This window comes from Cucumis sativus, chromosome 1, assembly GCF_000004075.3.
Source record: "Cucumis sativus cultivar 9930 chromosome 1, Cucumber_9930_V3, whole genome shotgun sequence".
NCBI classification, from domain to species: Eukaryota; Viridiplantae; Streptophyta; class Magnoliopsida; order Cucurbitales; family Cucurbitaceae; genus Cucumis; species Cucumis sativus.
The window spans coordinates 12,418,867-12,435,308 of record NC_026655.2 but is presented as its reverse complement, the minus strand read 5'-3'; the positions used below and the strand labels follow the sequence as shown (position 1 = coordinate 12,435,308).

Here is a 16,442-nt window from a genome sequence, read left to right as displayed (position 1 = left end):
GATTTTTAAATAGAAGACAAAAACTAAAGGTGTTAAGTAAGTTATAAAGGAATAAGAGGATTTTGAAGACAAATGAAAAAGATAAAAAAGAGAGTATTAGTTAATTGTTTTTGTTCATATACTTCAGTAATAGTATTTAATTTTTTGTGACAGAAGACACTGATGGTGAACGTAAGTTTTAGTTTAACATTTCCATCTAAAATCAGCAATAGAATATTTTAAAACTGGTTTAAAAAGTTTTAAGAGTCTTCTCCAAAAAAAATTAATATCCAGTATAAAAGAGACCACAATTCTCTATAAGGTTAAAAGAAAAAGGTACCGTATTAAGATATTCTCATGTTTGCATTTGATTGAATTCCAAGAATGTGACCTCCTATCATAAATCAGAGGAAGACACCATTACTCAATTGGCTTGGATCATCATGCTTCCAACCTTAGTGCTAAAATGACTTCAATTCATTTGAATAGGAAATATCATTTCAATAGAAAAATATTTTATCAAATTAAATCATAAACTAATAGTTGTATCCATCCATATACGTATATTCTCACTGTCTATTTTGTAAACCGGCATTTGAAAAAGTTTACACACGCTTAAGAATCAATTCATGGTTTATTTTAACGAGAGATAACCATAATGAAATATCCAAATTGATTAATATATGAAAATTTAGCGGTTTACAAAATAGATATTTGAAAATAAAAAATAAAAAATGATTAAAAAAAAGTTATTTTTGTCCCCATTAAAGTCATTATAGACAAAAAAGATAACAGCATTTAGCACCTGCTAGAAATGTTTGTGGGTGGTCCTTGATCCTACCTGAATAAACAGTAAATAAAGCAACAAATAAACAATCCCCAAGTTTTTACCTCTTCTGCCCCTTTGCCATTGCAATGTGACATGCTTCAATTCACAATTTATAGTTAAAAACGTTCATCACAAACACAAAAACAATAACATGAGGTAAGGTTAATCTTTATGTAATTGATGCTTCTTTTAACTCATAATTTTCAATCAGTCATCAAGGTTTGCAAAGTACGTGAATTCGGTGGTTAGACTTGGCCGAACACCCCAGTGCTTTCTTCACAGTTCAAACTGTAACCCTTGTAACAGTTCCAAGTGATGAAGTCTAGTTCATCCAAGATTCAAGTCCCTCCATGTCAATTCAATATTCTTTTTTCTTTCTCATCAAACACATCCTTTTGAAAAGATTCTCATGCAAGGTAAGTTCGAGTAACTCAAAGAAATTGACAAGGGCCTACACAAGAAGTGGAGCACGTGGTTTAATCAACACTCCCCCTATCTCTGAAAGCTACGGCCAACTTCCATGTCTTTCTATGTAATGGAATGACAACGACTTTCACTTAAGACCCTCTATGTAGTTGTTGAAATAGGGTGATCGATCTACATCTTCATCCATAGCTCTAAGGCAGTGTCAGATAATTCACAGAACTTTTAGTAAGATGAAAAGCAGCAATTGCATAGCATCATCATTTCATGACTGCATATGGATGCTGCAGCAAAGAGTGGCAAGGAAAATGTAACTTTGCACTGAACTATACTAATTCCTCTTCTTCCAACCTGTTAGTGTATAAACAGTAAACATGAATCCAAAACTGTCAACTTCAAGACCAAAAAGGCTCTAAATAAAGATATATCCATAAGAACATTTTCTTTCATTAGAATATAAGAATACTAACAGTTGTTTCCTAAGCAATAATCCCTGGAGCGGGCGAGCCAACTCAAGCGCTTCAAGTAGCAGTATTCTATCAGAATTACAGATCGTCGAGATTTGCACAGATATGCTGGAAATAACATGGGATGATGAAGAAATGTGCTTGAAGGATCAGTATACACAAGAGGGAAAAACAACCTCCGAGTCAGAGATGTTGCAACTTCTCTAAATTTAAAGATGCTCTCTATCTACTTAATGAAATTCATTGCACAAACCAAGTAAACACCAATACCCTTCTATATTAGTTGAACCACCACCTGATCGATTATAAAATCTTAGATTGAGTTAAAGAGAAGTTTTTGATAACAAGAACATCAGAAACCTCACTGATTCCAACACATTCTAATTCTTCTATCCAAAATAATAATAAAAAGAATTCCGTAGATGTTTACCATTATTTCCACTAAAAGCACAAAACTGTCACTAAAAAGTGATCACAGATTATTGGAGAAAGTTTGAAGCCAATGCCTCTCTAATTTGTGGCTTGTCCAGGAATTGGTTGTATGTTGTCACGAGATCAACATAAATTGATATCCACTCTCTCAATTCCATTTTTCTATAAGCCCCATTTCATTACGGTTTTGAGGTTTTTTTTTAGGAAAAAGTAACTGAACTTGTACCCACCACTCTCACCTATAACTCTTTGTTTAGTTATTCACTTTCTACCATGTTTGAAAACAGAAACTAAGGTTTGAAAGATAAATAGTTTTCTGGCTAAATTGCAAATTTGGTCTCATTAGAATTTAATCTCTATGGTTTGACACAACTCTCATAAATTGCCCTTGTTATAGTATATATCTTGAAGATATTAGTCTTTTGTCCTTTATTGTAATTTACCAGTCTTTAGTTAGAGGTTCCATGTATGCATATATATTAAACTCTATAGCATAGAATGAAGTAAGGAGTTCTCTCATATTTTGCTCTAACTTTCACATGGTATCAGAGTGTAAGGCCCCCAATTATTCACACATATATGAGGAAGGGTAGAAGGGTAAGTACACCAGCTATTAATAATGGAAAATGATTGGAGAATGAATCGTGCAGGGTAGGGCCCACTGGGATGAAAGATATGAGGCCTATAAATAGCTATTAGTAAGTATTTGGTAGCTAGGTTAGGTTATTTTTTGTCTTCTTTATGGTGTAAGGCTGCTGCTGTAGCCACAAGGAGTCTCTATTTGTTAAAGGAGGCTGGAATATTTCTTTTCTGTTTTTTCCTTGTTTATCTTCATATTGTGACTGTGTAATCTCTTTTTGGCTTATATATAAATAAAGAGAATCAAATTACCGCATCTGTTTAGCCATTGTTAGGGAATTTTGTGTGTTATTAGTGTTGGTAGCCTAACATTTGGTATCAGGGCCAGAAAACTGGGGTAGTTATAAGACTCGTGGCACAAAGACAAATAGAGGAAAGAATGGAAGGAACAGAGAAAGAAATAATGGGCATGAAAGAAATACTAATCGAAATGAAGAAATCAATGGAGAGAATGGCTGATGAATTAAGGAAAAGCCATAGCTACAAAAAAAAGAGAAGAGTCTGGGACTTCGAATGGATCTATCATGAAGCTAAAAGGAAAAATAGAGGATGTGGACACTATAAACGAGGCAAACATGACCACAGTATACCAAAGAAAATACAAAAATTTGAAAATGCAGATTTTTATGGGAGAAAACCCCGTGTCATGGTCTACAGGGCAGAACACTTCTTTGAAATCAATAACCTACCAGAAGCAGAAAAGGTCAAGGTTGTTGTAGTAAGTTTTGGACAGGATGAAGTAGACTGGTATAGATGGTTCATAATAGGAAGAAAGTTGAATCATGGGAGGACCTTAAAGGAAGGATGTTCAAATTTTTTAAGGACACGAGCTAGAAAAGCTTAGTCGCAAGGTTGATCAGAATTCAACAAGATGGCTCATACAACAACTACGTGAAGAAGTTCGTTAATTATTCAGCTCCCCTACCTCACATGGCAGAGAGTGTGCCAAGGGATGAGTTTGTAACAGGATTAAAACCAGACCTTCAGGCCGAAGTTATTTGCAGACATCCGCAAACTTTGGAAGATTGTATGAAAGAAGCCCAGTTGGTCAATGATGAGGAATTTGGCATTGAAATTGGCAAAGATAGAGTGGGGATTGATGGAAAGAAAAAAAGAGAAGGGAACTCCGTAAGAATCAAGGAGGAGAGAAGGGAGTTCAGAGGAAAACAAATTTCCAATGAAACAGGTAACTATTCCAATTAGAGGCAATTACCAAAAGAGTGAACCCCCTTTGAAAACTATAAGATGCAGAGTTCCAGGCTTGACTTGACAAGGGTATGTGCTTTAAATGTAATGAAAGATATTCGCCAAGAAATAGGTGCGAATGAAGGAAAAAAAGGAGTTGATGTTGTTCATCCTAAATGAAGAGGAGAGTACTGAGGATGAAGGCAGAACAGAGGAAAATATTGAGGAAGTATTGGAATTAAAACAGATCAACCTAGCGAATGGAACAGAAATTGAACTAACGGCTGAGATTGACATCTAAAGGAACCATGAAGTTAAAGGGAGAATTAAAAAGGAAGGAAGTCGATGTGCTAATTGACAGTGGACCACAATCATACACACTAAGATTGTAGAGGAAAAGGAATTACCCTTGGAAAGGGAGACTCAATGGTGTCATGATTGGAGATGGCACAAGATGCAAAGGAAGGGGGATGTGTAGGAGAATAGAGCTGAGGCTTAAAGAAATCACGGTTGTGGCTGATTTTTTGGCAACTGAACTTGGAAATGTGGATATAATCTTGGGGATGCAATGGCTGGACACCACTGAAACAATGAAGATACATTGGCCTTCCCTAACTATGACCTTTTGGGTAGGAGCAAAACAAATTGTCCTCAAGATTGATCCCTCTCTCATTAGAGCTGAATGTTCTTTGAGAACTATAGAGAAAACCTAGGAGGAGGAGGATCAGGGCTTCCTCTTAGAGCTGCAGAATTATGATATAGATTTGAGTGATGAATTCGATGAAGAACATGAAGTGAAGGGTGATGAAGAAGAGGCACCCAATGATCAAACTTCTTCTACAACAGTATGCATACTTATTTGAGGACCCTAGAGAGCTACCTCCTAAGAGAGAAGTGGATCACCGCATTCTTATATTGTCATAACAGAAACCTATCAATGTGAGACCATACAAATATGGGCATGTCCAAAAAGAAGAAATTGAGAAACTGGTGGCAGATATGCTACAAACAGGTGTGATTAGGCCTAGCTTCAGCCCCTACTCCAGCCTAGTTTTGTTAGTGAAAAAGAAGGACGGGGGATGAAGATTCTTTGTTGACTACAGGAAACTAAACCAAGTCACCATATCCTATAAGTTTCTCATACCCGTGATTGAGGAGCTGTTAGATGCATTGAACGGAGCAACCGTTTTCTCAAAGCTGGACTTGAAGTCAGGGTATCACCAAATAAGGATGAGAGAGGAAGACGTTGAGAAAACGGCTTTCAAAACGCACGAGGGCCACTACGAGTTCACAGTCATGCCTTTTGGCCTCACGAACGCACCGGCTACCTTCAGTCATTAATGAATCAAGTATTTAAACATTTTCTAAGACGGTGTGTATTGGCTTTTTTATGATATACTGGTGTATAGTGCGGATCTTACCAAGCATGAGAAGCATCTTGGGATGGTTTTTGCGGTGATGAGGGATATCCAGCTATTCGCTAACAAGAAAAAGTGTGTGACAGCACACTCACAAATTCAATATTTGGGGCACTTGAGATCCAATAAAGGAGTAGAGGTAGATGAAGAGATGATCAGGGACATAGTTAATTGTCCTCGGCCAAAAGATGTGACGGGTGGGTTGAGAGGTTTTTTAGGATTGACAGGGTACCATAGGAGGTTTGTAAAGGAATATGGTGAGATTGCGGCCCCTTTAACCAAGTTATTGCATAAGAATTCCTTCCATTGGAATGAATAAGCTACAATAGCCTTTGATAAGTTGAAGTTAGCCATGACTACAATCCCTATGCTAGCATTACCAGTTTGGAATTTGCCCTTCATTATTGAAACCGACGTCTGGAATTGGTTTAAGGGTTGCACTATCCAAAATGGTCATCCCATAGCTTTCTTTAGTAAAAAATTGTCACTCAGGGCCCAAACAAAATCCATACATGAAAGGGAACTTATGGCAGTAGTACACTCTGTACAGAAATGGAGACATTACCTTTTAGGTAAGAAGTTTACAATCATATCAGATCAGAGGGCCTTAGCATTTTTTTTAGAACAAAGAGAGGTGCATCCTCAGTTCCAAAAGTGGTTGACTAAACTCCTAGGATTTGATTTTGAAATACTCTACCAGCTAGGGTTACAAAACAAAGCGGCTGATGCTCTTTCCAGAATAGAACCACTGGAATTGAAGACTATGACAACCATAGGAATAGTGAATATGGAAGTGGTAGAGAAGGAGGTCGAGTTGGACGAGGATCTCAAAAGAGTCATCGAGGAATTGAAGAAAAATCCAGATGAGTCAAGTTTCAATGGGGCAATGGGAATTTATTTTATAAGAAAAGAATAGTATTGTCTAAAACTTCTTCCTTAATAGCCACCCTGCTACATACGTTTTATGATTCTGTTTTGGGAGGCCACTCAGGATTCTTATGGACATATAAAAGGATGAGAGGAGAACTGTACTGGAAGGGCATGAAAACAGACGTTAAAAAGTATGTCGAGCAGTGTGATGTTTGTCAGAGGAATAAGTTTGAAGCAACCAAACCAGCGGAGTTCTGCAACCAATTCCTATTCCAGAAAAGATTTTGGAAGAATAGTCGATGGATTTCATTGAAGGACTACCCAAGGTGGGAGGAATGAACGTTATCATGGTAGTAGTAGACCGGCTAAGCAAATACTCCTATTTCATAACCATGAAACATCCATTCACTGCCAAGCATGTGCCTGAAGTGTTTATTGGAAGGGTGGTGAGCAAACATGGAATACCAAAGTCAATTATATCCGAGGGGGACAAGATCTTTATTAGTAACTTTTGGAATGAACTATTTGCAACCATGGAAACAATTTTGAAAAGTACAACCTTCCACCCGCAAACAGATGGTCAGACAAAGGGTAAATCGATGTGTGGAAACATATTTAATGTGCTTCTGTAATGAGCAGCCTCAGAAGTGGGATAAATTCATTCCATGGGCTGAATTGTGGTACAACACAACCTTCCACGCTTCAACAAAAACAACTCCTTTCCAGATTGTGTATGGTAGACACACACACCCCCCCCCCCCCCCCTTGTCCTACGGAAACAACAAGACATCTAATAATGAGGTAGAACTGATGCTGAAGGAAAGGGACCTGGCCTTAAATGCACTGAAAGAAAATTTGAACATAGCACAAAATCGAAGAAGAAGATGGCAGACACTAAAAGGAGAGAACTCAAATTCAAGGTTGGGATGAGGTCTATCTAAAACTGAGACCCTATCGACAACGTTCCTTAGCTCAACAGTAAGGGCTATTGCTAATGATTTTATCAGACCATAAGGATTATTTATAAGGTTCATCAAACCATAGGGACTAACTATAGTGGTCAAATCTGTATTAACCTTTTCTTTTAAAGTAATTTGTCTAAAAATTCAAATGCTTTTGTTAAAAAATTGAAAACGGGAATGAAAGAAATAAAAATAAATAGAAATAGAAATAAATAAAAAAAGAAATGGATCTTGGAGCTTGAAGCCTCTCTGAGAATTGGAGAAAACAGACCCACAAACACTGGACCCAAATATTGTATTACATAACAAAATGTAAAATTAAGGAAGAAAGCACCACAAAATCCACAAGATTGAGAATTGATAATATGCATTATGCATTTCTCCATTGAATGAGCTCAATAATCCAGCAGTAAATATACTCATCTGTAAGCTAGATTGTTCATTAATTTGAATGCGTGACCAAAACTGTAGAATTGGTTCAGAGAAATGGCATCAATTTGACACAAAATATCCAACCATTTTTCAAATTCCTCAACCAAGATAGATTCCACATAAGTAAAGGCAAAACAGTGAAAAACAGTCATTTGTATTGTCACCTTTCTAACTTTACATGCTAGATGTAAGCAATGAAAAATACTCAAATAGAACTCTAACCTATTACCAACATAACGAGAAATATATAAACAGCAGCAGCTAGTCGATTCAAAGTAGTGGCTTAATTAAAAGCAAATCTTCCAACCTGATAGAATTAATTCAGATCATGTCAGCCAATTAATGAAATCCTGATCCAATTTGCTTTTGCTTTAAGTCAAGTGCAAGGCGCTCATTTTCAAGCTTCATCCTCTCGTTCACCATCCTCATTTTTTCCAACTCGCGGTCCTTTTTCTTGTTAAATCTCTCCCACTTAAACTTTTGTTTCTCCAGTTCCAACATTTCAACTTGAATTTGAAGTTTCTGATCTTCCAATTGAAGTAAGCGAAGCTCCATCCACTGCTTTTGCGATGTAGAAGCTTTCATACTTTCAGTTTCTAAATGAGCTGTATCAGCTTGAGTAAATTGTGCTTGTGAATGAGGATGAGAACTTTTGTTGCAATCAAGAGGACTCAAGGAATTACCACAAGCATGTGCATCATCATGGTCTTGGCCTCGTTTTAGCCTCTTCACCGAACCTCCTAATACCCCAAGCGATCGCCTATTGTCCGTATGGGGTACAAAATTCTCCTCATAATCATCATGTTCATCAGTTTCATCAGGTTCGTGTTCATCAAAATCATCATTTTGATGTCTTCTTGGCTCGTCATTATCGTGATCATCCTTGCTCTAAAAGCCAGCTGCAACGAACGCTGCAAAGCAGGATCATGGGGCAGATGAAGTCGATTTGAGTTATGATAAGAACACATCTCCTCATAGAACAGTTGCTTTGAGTTTAAAATTTTTCTCACATCATCCTTATCTTTTTCAGTTAAATAATCAATGACATCAAGAAGTGCTGGATTCTCAACAACCTGACAAGAAGTGCCTCTCCCAATTATATCATTGAGCCTCTTATACCTCTTATTGAGGTCATTAAATTTATCCTCACACTGCTGAGGTGAAACTTGATAACCCCTTTCAGCAATGACTTTTGATATCAGTTTCCATTTACCTTTCTTCTGTATAATTTGGCATTTCCTTCTTCCACCCCATCAATATCTGAAGCAATATCATCTCCTATATAAGACACTGCTGTAATCAGAAGCTTCACCATTTTATCTGTCCATTTCACGCGGTGCCACATCGATCCTTCTTCCCTTACTATTCTCATTATGACCATCAATACTATCCTCATTAAAACTCGGATCTTCGTCGCTAGCTGAGTTTTTACACCTTTCTCCCTTGTTATACTCTACCAAAGACATGGTATGGTCACAATTTTGTACAACTCCCATGGAAAGTGAAAATCCTCCTGAATGGAGGATTAGCTGATGATCCCTGACGAGTATGAGGATGATGCTGTTGGTGTAAGGCATGAGAGAGCTGTCCCTGATTATGAACCTTAAACGGTCCTTGCAAATCAAGACCTCCATAAGAACTCCCTCCTGGAATCAACCCTCCTTGTGATAAATTCCCTTCCATATATTTCAAAGGAACACTTCACCTCATACTCAAAAACACATACCCCAGAATCCCATCTTCCACAGGATCCTTAAACTATTAAAACCACAATTAATCATCCCTAAGATAACAGAATGGACAAATCAAGCACACCCAAGCCGAAATTTCCCCACTAGATAATAGGAAATTTCTTTCAAACAAACCCCATTTTCCCAGAACCAAGAGAAACCCTTCAAACACAACTAACTCAAATATTGGACAAGAACGATTAAACTGAAAAAAGAGGTAAGATAAGAGAAAGAACCCTTGAAAGAGCAACACAATCAACAATCAACAAAGAAGCAAAATCACTTATCTGAGCAAAACCCGCCAAGAGCTGAAAACCCAGATAGAAGGAAACAGATCCAGGCGCTTATTGGGTGAGTGTGGCGATCGAGAAGGGAAGAGAGGAAGAGAGGGATATGGGTTTTATTGTATTTTAAGAAGGAAAAATGGAAAAATGTCAAATGGGTGGGCGAAAGAACCGATCAGAGAAGCCAATACGGATGCGTAGGTTAAATGAATCGAATGGGAGGATCATTTTTAAATTCGACGTCACAAATGCTGACAAAAACTTGTTGCGTGCTATTGGGTTGTGTTTAATCATATCAATCAATACGCCATGTTTGAGCAGCATCTCCTCAATAAGTATTAACGTCCGTTTCTTTGATTATGGCTGCTTCAATTACAAGACTTTGATTCCCATACTTTAACTTTTCATCCCTTCTTTTTTTTTTTCTTTCTGCACTCTCTAGATTCAACTGCGAATTCCTTTTTCAAGGAGTAAAGGTTCTTCTTTTTCTTTCTTTGCTCTCAATAGGAAACATTTTGTCCTTTTTTGAGTTAAAAGAGTTTTCGTTTTTTGTTTATTTCACAGTCAAATTCTTCCAAAGTTTTGGTGTATCTATTTTGTAAGACCATTCATGAATCACCCTCACACTAACTCACACCTTTCCATTACGAAATAGAGTATTTTAATTTGGTTAACCACATACAAAAAATTGTTTACGGTTCAAAAATGTGTAGGGTAATTTGCAATATTTATCATTTAACACCTATTTGAGAAATGTGCAAGGTTCATAATGTCAAAGTAGGTGTAGTCTTTAAAGCTGTACGGTGCATAAGCTCATTTCAACTATTTTTCTTTAGTTGAAACGAATTGAATTAGGTTGGTTTCAACGTTTGACTTTTCTTTTCAAGGTGCCTATGAACTTTGGATTGTCCATAGGCTTGGACCTTATCTCGAACAAGCCACCGGAAAGATTTATTTAATTACGATTTTATTTTCTTTTAATTTTTAAAAGGTATATTTTTCCAATTCTTAATTAAAAAAGTCATTAAAATTCTTGATCCAATTATGAAACATAGCTGTTTTTTATTTGATTTATTAGAAATGAATTGAAAGTGAATTTAAAAAAAAAAAAAAAACAAAGAAACTACGTTTGATTGGGTGAGTTAGCTTTGAACCTTTTCTTAAATAAATAATTTAGAAAAAAAGCCACTAGCCAGGAAGATCTAATTTTTAAAAAAACACGTGATTGATTTCTCATTATTTTATAAAATTGCTTTTATGTTATGATAAACATTTTAATTCATACCCAAATTTCAACCAGCACCTTATTTAGTCTGAAAAATTTTACCAAATATTTATAACTTATAGTAAAACTTTTAAAATCTATCACCGATAGTTATTGATATGTTACAGTAATAAAAATTTATCTATAACTATCATTGATAGAATCTAAAATTTTGTTACAGCTCGTAAATATTTTAATTTATTTTTCTATTTTAAAAAATATCCCTTGAAAATATTGGTAACTGTTCATAATTTTTTTAAGTTTCACTTAGGTTATATTGTGTGAAAATAGATAGTGAAGAGAGGAATTTTTAAAAATAACAAAATAAACTAAAATATTTACAAGCTATAGCAAAATTTTGGATTTTATCAATGATAGTCTTCTATCACTATAGCATATCAATGACTATCAAAACTATTGAAAAATTTTGCTATTTTAAAAAAATAATAAAAAAAAACTAATAGATTGGAGTAATATTTAGAAAAATTAATGTAAATATCAAAACTATTGAAAAACTTTATAAAAATATAACTTAGATTCTATCATTGATAAAAGTCTACCATTGTCTATTAGTAATATATCTGAAATTTTGTTATATTTTATAAATATTTTAATTCATTTTGTTATATTTGAAAATGTTGTGAATTTTTTATAATTTGGAATTGAGTGGAATTTGTTTGAAGTATGTTAAAAAGAAATAATAATGATAGTACCCAAGAGCCATTTGTCTTCTAGAGTTATGAGGAAGAGAAATTGGATGAAGAAAAATAATAAGATTTTGTGTTATAAAATAAAGAATAAAGAGACTAAATAAGAACCATGAAAAACACAAATAAGAGAGAAAGTAGAGAACAATTGAACTCAATTGTGGTGTGTTTTATAAAGACACCACATACATCTCATGGTATGGGTTACATATGGAATTCAATGGTATGAATGTTACAACGTATAATAAAGGGAGAGTTATAGGGAAATTGGTAACACATTGTAGGTTATGGATATCTATATAATTATATTTATAATACTCCTCCTAGATATCCATATTATATAAAATAAATATCTCGTTAAAACCTTACTAGAAAAAAATTTAAGTGAAGGAAAAAGAGTACATCATTTTATATATTAATAATTGCCTCATTAAAAACCTTGCTAGGAAAACCATAGTCAAGGAAAAAGAGTGTAGTATTTCTATTCCTTGAAGACAATATTTCTACTTTCCTTTGAATACATCACTTGAGTTATTTGAGTCGTTGCATTCCAATGTTGTGCACTAACTTTTCAAATGTTTATGTAGGTAATGTCTTTGTGAATAATTCTGCCAAGTTTACCTTTGAAGAAATTTGTTGAACACTGATGTCACCATTTTCTTCAAGGTCATGTGTATAGAAGAGTTTTGGTGAGATATGTTTTGTTTATCTCCTTTTATATACACTCATTTAATTTGTGCTATAATGCAGTATTATCCTCAAATAATAATGTTGGTAGATTTTTATTGAAAGACAAACCACATGTTTCTTAAATATGATGAGTCATTGACCTCAACCATACACATTCTCTACTAACTTCATGAATTGCAAGAATTTCTGTATGATTTGATGAAGCGGGCGTAACGGTTTGCTTTATAGATCATCAAGATATAACAGATCCTCCACATGCAAACATATAACATATTTGAGATCTTGCTTTGTGTGGGTCAAATAAATATTCAGCATCTGCATAACCAACTAAATCAAAGTTCGATTTGTTTGAAAAAAAATCTATATCAATTGTCCCTTGAAGATAACGAAGTATATGCTTAACTTCATTCCAATGTCTTTTTGTTGGAGAAGGACTATATCTTGCTAATAAATTTACTGAAAATGCTATATTTGGTCTCGTGTTATTAGCAAGATACATTAGTGCACTTATTGCACTAAGGTATGGTACTTCATGACCAAATAATTCTTCATTATATCACTCTAATATAGAAGGAATTTGTTAAAATGCAAATAGTAATTTTTTGTGCCTTTAAGATATCTCAACAAATAACATAAAGTATCCAATGGTATCTGGCAGGATTATGTGTATACCCACTAAATCTACTCATAACATATATACTATGGTTTATTTTTAGTTTAAAAACATTTTTCATTTTTTTCATTAATCAATTTAACTAGAAGATTTAGGATTTATTTTAATTGACATAAGGAGAAGGTGTTTAAGAAAAAAAACTCATTTTTAAAATCATAATTTTATTAAATGTAACTCTACTTTACTTTCGCTTTTGCATAACCGTTTTGGTTATGTTTATTTTGAAACCCATAATTAGATCATTTTTAATGTTGCTTAACTAGAACTTTCGTAAATTTCATCCGATTACATAATTTGTTATATTTTTTTTAATAATTAGACCATTCATGTTAATACAATTGTAATCAAAATTATTATTATTTAGTATTAAAATTTCTCGTTTTTAACATTATTCCTTAAATTCAATAGAGTCATAAATTTAATTAGAGATACAAAATATGAAAAAAAAAAACCAATTAAAAATTTGATACAAAATAAATGTCAAGACATACAATTAATAAAAAAACTAAACAAATTAACTAAACCCAAAAATTAAAAACCAACACCCCAAAACATGTATCAGAATCCAGATTTCCAAATCATGCACCCCAAACACAGGTATATGCAATTTTCACGCATCAGAACCCATCAAATAAGCCCACAAACATTTGATTCCGAACCTACGAGCCAAACACCTTTTGAAGGAAATTTCTTGGTCTCTCTCGGTTGTGTGCGTTACCAAGATAGTGCATTTTTCTAAAAAAAATTTGTGGCCTCGAGATGCACCTAACTGAAAAACATAAGCAATTATGTCAATGATCTCTAAACAAAGTTGCCTCAAAATGGCCCTGAGCTAAAAAAATATAAGCATTATGTAGTATGATTTTTGGATTAAGGTTGCCTCGAGTTGTCCGAAGTTTAAAAACAAAAGTTCTTCCATCATTTTTTTGTTATTTTTGCAAGTGCCCTTATTTTTCAAAAACAATTCTATAAAAACACTTAATTCAAGAACAAATTAAAACAAAACTCAAATATGAATTACAAGAAACCTAAAAACTTAACTAAAACGAAACCGAAATTTAGGTTTTAAGTTTGGTTTTGAGTTAAGTTTTTTTAATTCAATCGTTCTAAAATGAGAGTTGTAAAAAAATAGCAAATTTGACAAAATATTTACAACAAAAATCTAATTTTGTATGGTTGAGAAAAAGAAAAAAAAGGAAAATGAATAGGAACTAAAAAAACGTGGATCGGGTCGGGTCAACAAAGAGAGCATTGGGGAATTGGGTTGGCATTTTGTTTTGGGGATCGGAAAACTCATAAACCCCAACTCGTCAGTTTGCGATTTCAGAGCTTCCAACACCACCAAAAATGGCGACCGAAGAAGAAAGCACTGTTAAGGAGCCTTTGGATCTCATAAGGTTGAGTCTTGACGAGCGTATTTACGTCAAGCTTCGCTCTGACGCGAACTCCGCGGCAAACTCCATGTACATCCTCCCAAATTACTTCTCTCTTTATCCCTTTATCATCTTTCTTTCTTTTCTCTAATTATTATGTCTCTCTCTATCTCTCTGTCCTCTTTAATTGACAACCCCCCAATTGTTATTGTTTTTTCTTTCGATCAAATTAATGTCTTGGAGAATTAGGGTTTTGTAATTGTTTGACTTTCTTGACGGGGTTCCCTTGAAATTTCATTTTGTTGAAAAAGGCGATACTTTAGCTTCTTCCAGTAAGTAATTAACCTTTCTTCTATTCAGTTTTTGCGTTTGGGATGGGGCAGGGGCTGCTTTCGAACTTCTCTATTTTTGGGGAATGGAAGTGCCCTAATGGTGAAAGGCGTCAAAGCTAGAGCAGACGCGTTTCTCGTAAATCTTACCATTGGAGAATAAGTAGGAAGATGACTATTTTAGCATGGTCATTATCTACATAGATGTTCTCCGTTGTGAATGTGTTTAACAGAGGCTCCAAATATTACAAATATTTAACGAAAATGGTCAATTGTTTTAGATTAAGATGTTGATTATGATTAGTAGCTGATCACTCTGTTGCATTTCTTTTAGTTTTGAGATGCTATTGTGAATACAAAATGTTTAGCTTTTCATTTTTTATATCATTGATTGCCGAGATTTTCCTTTCCTGGAGTTTTAACTGCATTCTGTTGCTGGCTATCATGTTTTGCAGGCTTATGATCAGCATCTTAATATGATTCTAGGTGATGTCGAAGAAAGTGTTACTACAGTGGAAATCGATGATGAGACATATGAAGAAATTGTTCGGGTATGCTTGTTTTCTTCATTAGGGTTGCTTGTAACTTTGTACCACTCTTGGTTTTTAATTCGAATGTAGTAGAGTTAAATAATTTACCTATGAGAACAGTTCAAGTGCATACTAGTTGGTCAGAACGTCACGGATTAAAAAAACGTGTCTTTGTATTTAACTCCATTTCCATGCTATGAAACAACTATGTACCACATACTAGAGTCCATTCCATATGAACTCAATTTATAACCATGGCTAGAAAACAAAACTACAGTGCAGAAGATATTTGAATGCTCTCTTATTTTCAATTAAATCAGGTGAAGTTCAAAACCAAAAGAACAAAAGAAAAGAAAATCCCTGTCCCTCAAGCTGCTTCATTGAGTCTATCCCATACTTCATATGCCTGATACCATATTTTCCTTGTATATACTTTAATTGAAATTTCACTTATTTGTATTTGTCTATTTCCTTTCCAGACATCCAGGCGAACGGTTCCGTTTCTCTTTGTTAGAGGAGATGGTGTCATATTGGTTTCACCTCCACTGAGGACTGTGTAACTAAGCCATCAGTTGCGTGCATCTTTAATGGGAACTTCATATTCGCCTTCTCTACCAAATTGACTGGAGTTGGAATACTGTCAAGTACTCAACGCATTCATAGACTAGGTTTATCATTTACTTTTTATGCACATGTTCTATTACATAAACTAGTTAGTTGTTTTGATATATTTGAGTGATAGCTGTAGTTTTCTGACACTTTAATTGGCTGCACAAATTTAAGGCCTTCAGATTTTGAATGCAAGGCCAAGTAAACAAAATTTGAAATTGTGCATAAGCCTCGCTTGGTTTCTTATCTGTTTTGATTTGTCTTCATTCTTATTGAAAAGCTTGTTTTGTTGGATTCTTGGACAAGTTTATTTTTACCAGATGAAATTTGGAGTATTAGTTAGTGAGTATCACGAATTGATCTCAAATGACATCTCAGAACCATTGTCATTGTATACAGGTTTCTGTGTGGCACAATGACATGAAATTATCATCCTTCGTATTTCTTTATTTCCACATCTTGATTTTCCTTCCCTTGGTGAAATTATGAAATGGTATAAAATGAACATTTCCAATTCTGTACTTGAATAGCTTTTCAACTCAGGCCATCACTACTTAGTAACATTGATAACAACAATTATTCGAACCCATTTCCTCTGTATATCAGGTGATAAGGCA

The 16,442-nt window shown here is 34.5% G+C and overlaps 1 protein-coding gene and 1 pseudogene across 1 annotated transcript; one reads left to right on the top strand and one right to left on the bottom strand.

Moving 5' to 3' along the window:
- Positions 1 to 960: 960 nt before the first annotated feature.
- Positions 961 to 10,153, bottom strand: LOC116406424 (annotated as a pseudogene).
- Positions 10,154 to 14,252: 4,099 nt separating this feature from the next.
- Positions 14,253 to 16,192, top strand: LOC116405819 (sm-like protein LSM3B). Its single transcript, XM_031889595.1, is given in 4 exon segments — positions 14,253 to 14,422; positions 14,425 to 14,447; positions 15,142 to 15,237; positions 15,696 to 16,192. Coding segments are annotated over 4 exon segments (291 nt in total). The 5' UTR covers positions 14,253 to 14,331; the 3' UTR covers positions 15,777 to 16,192.
- Positions 16,193 to 16,442: the final 250 nt, after the last annotated feature.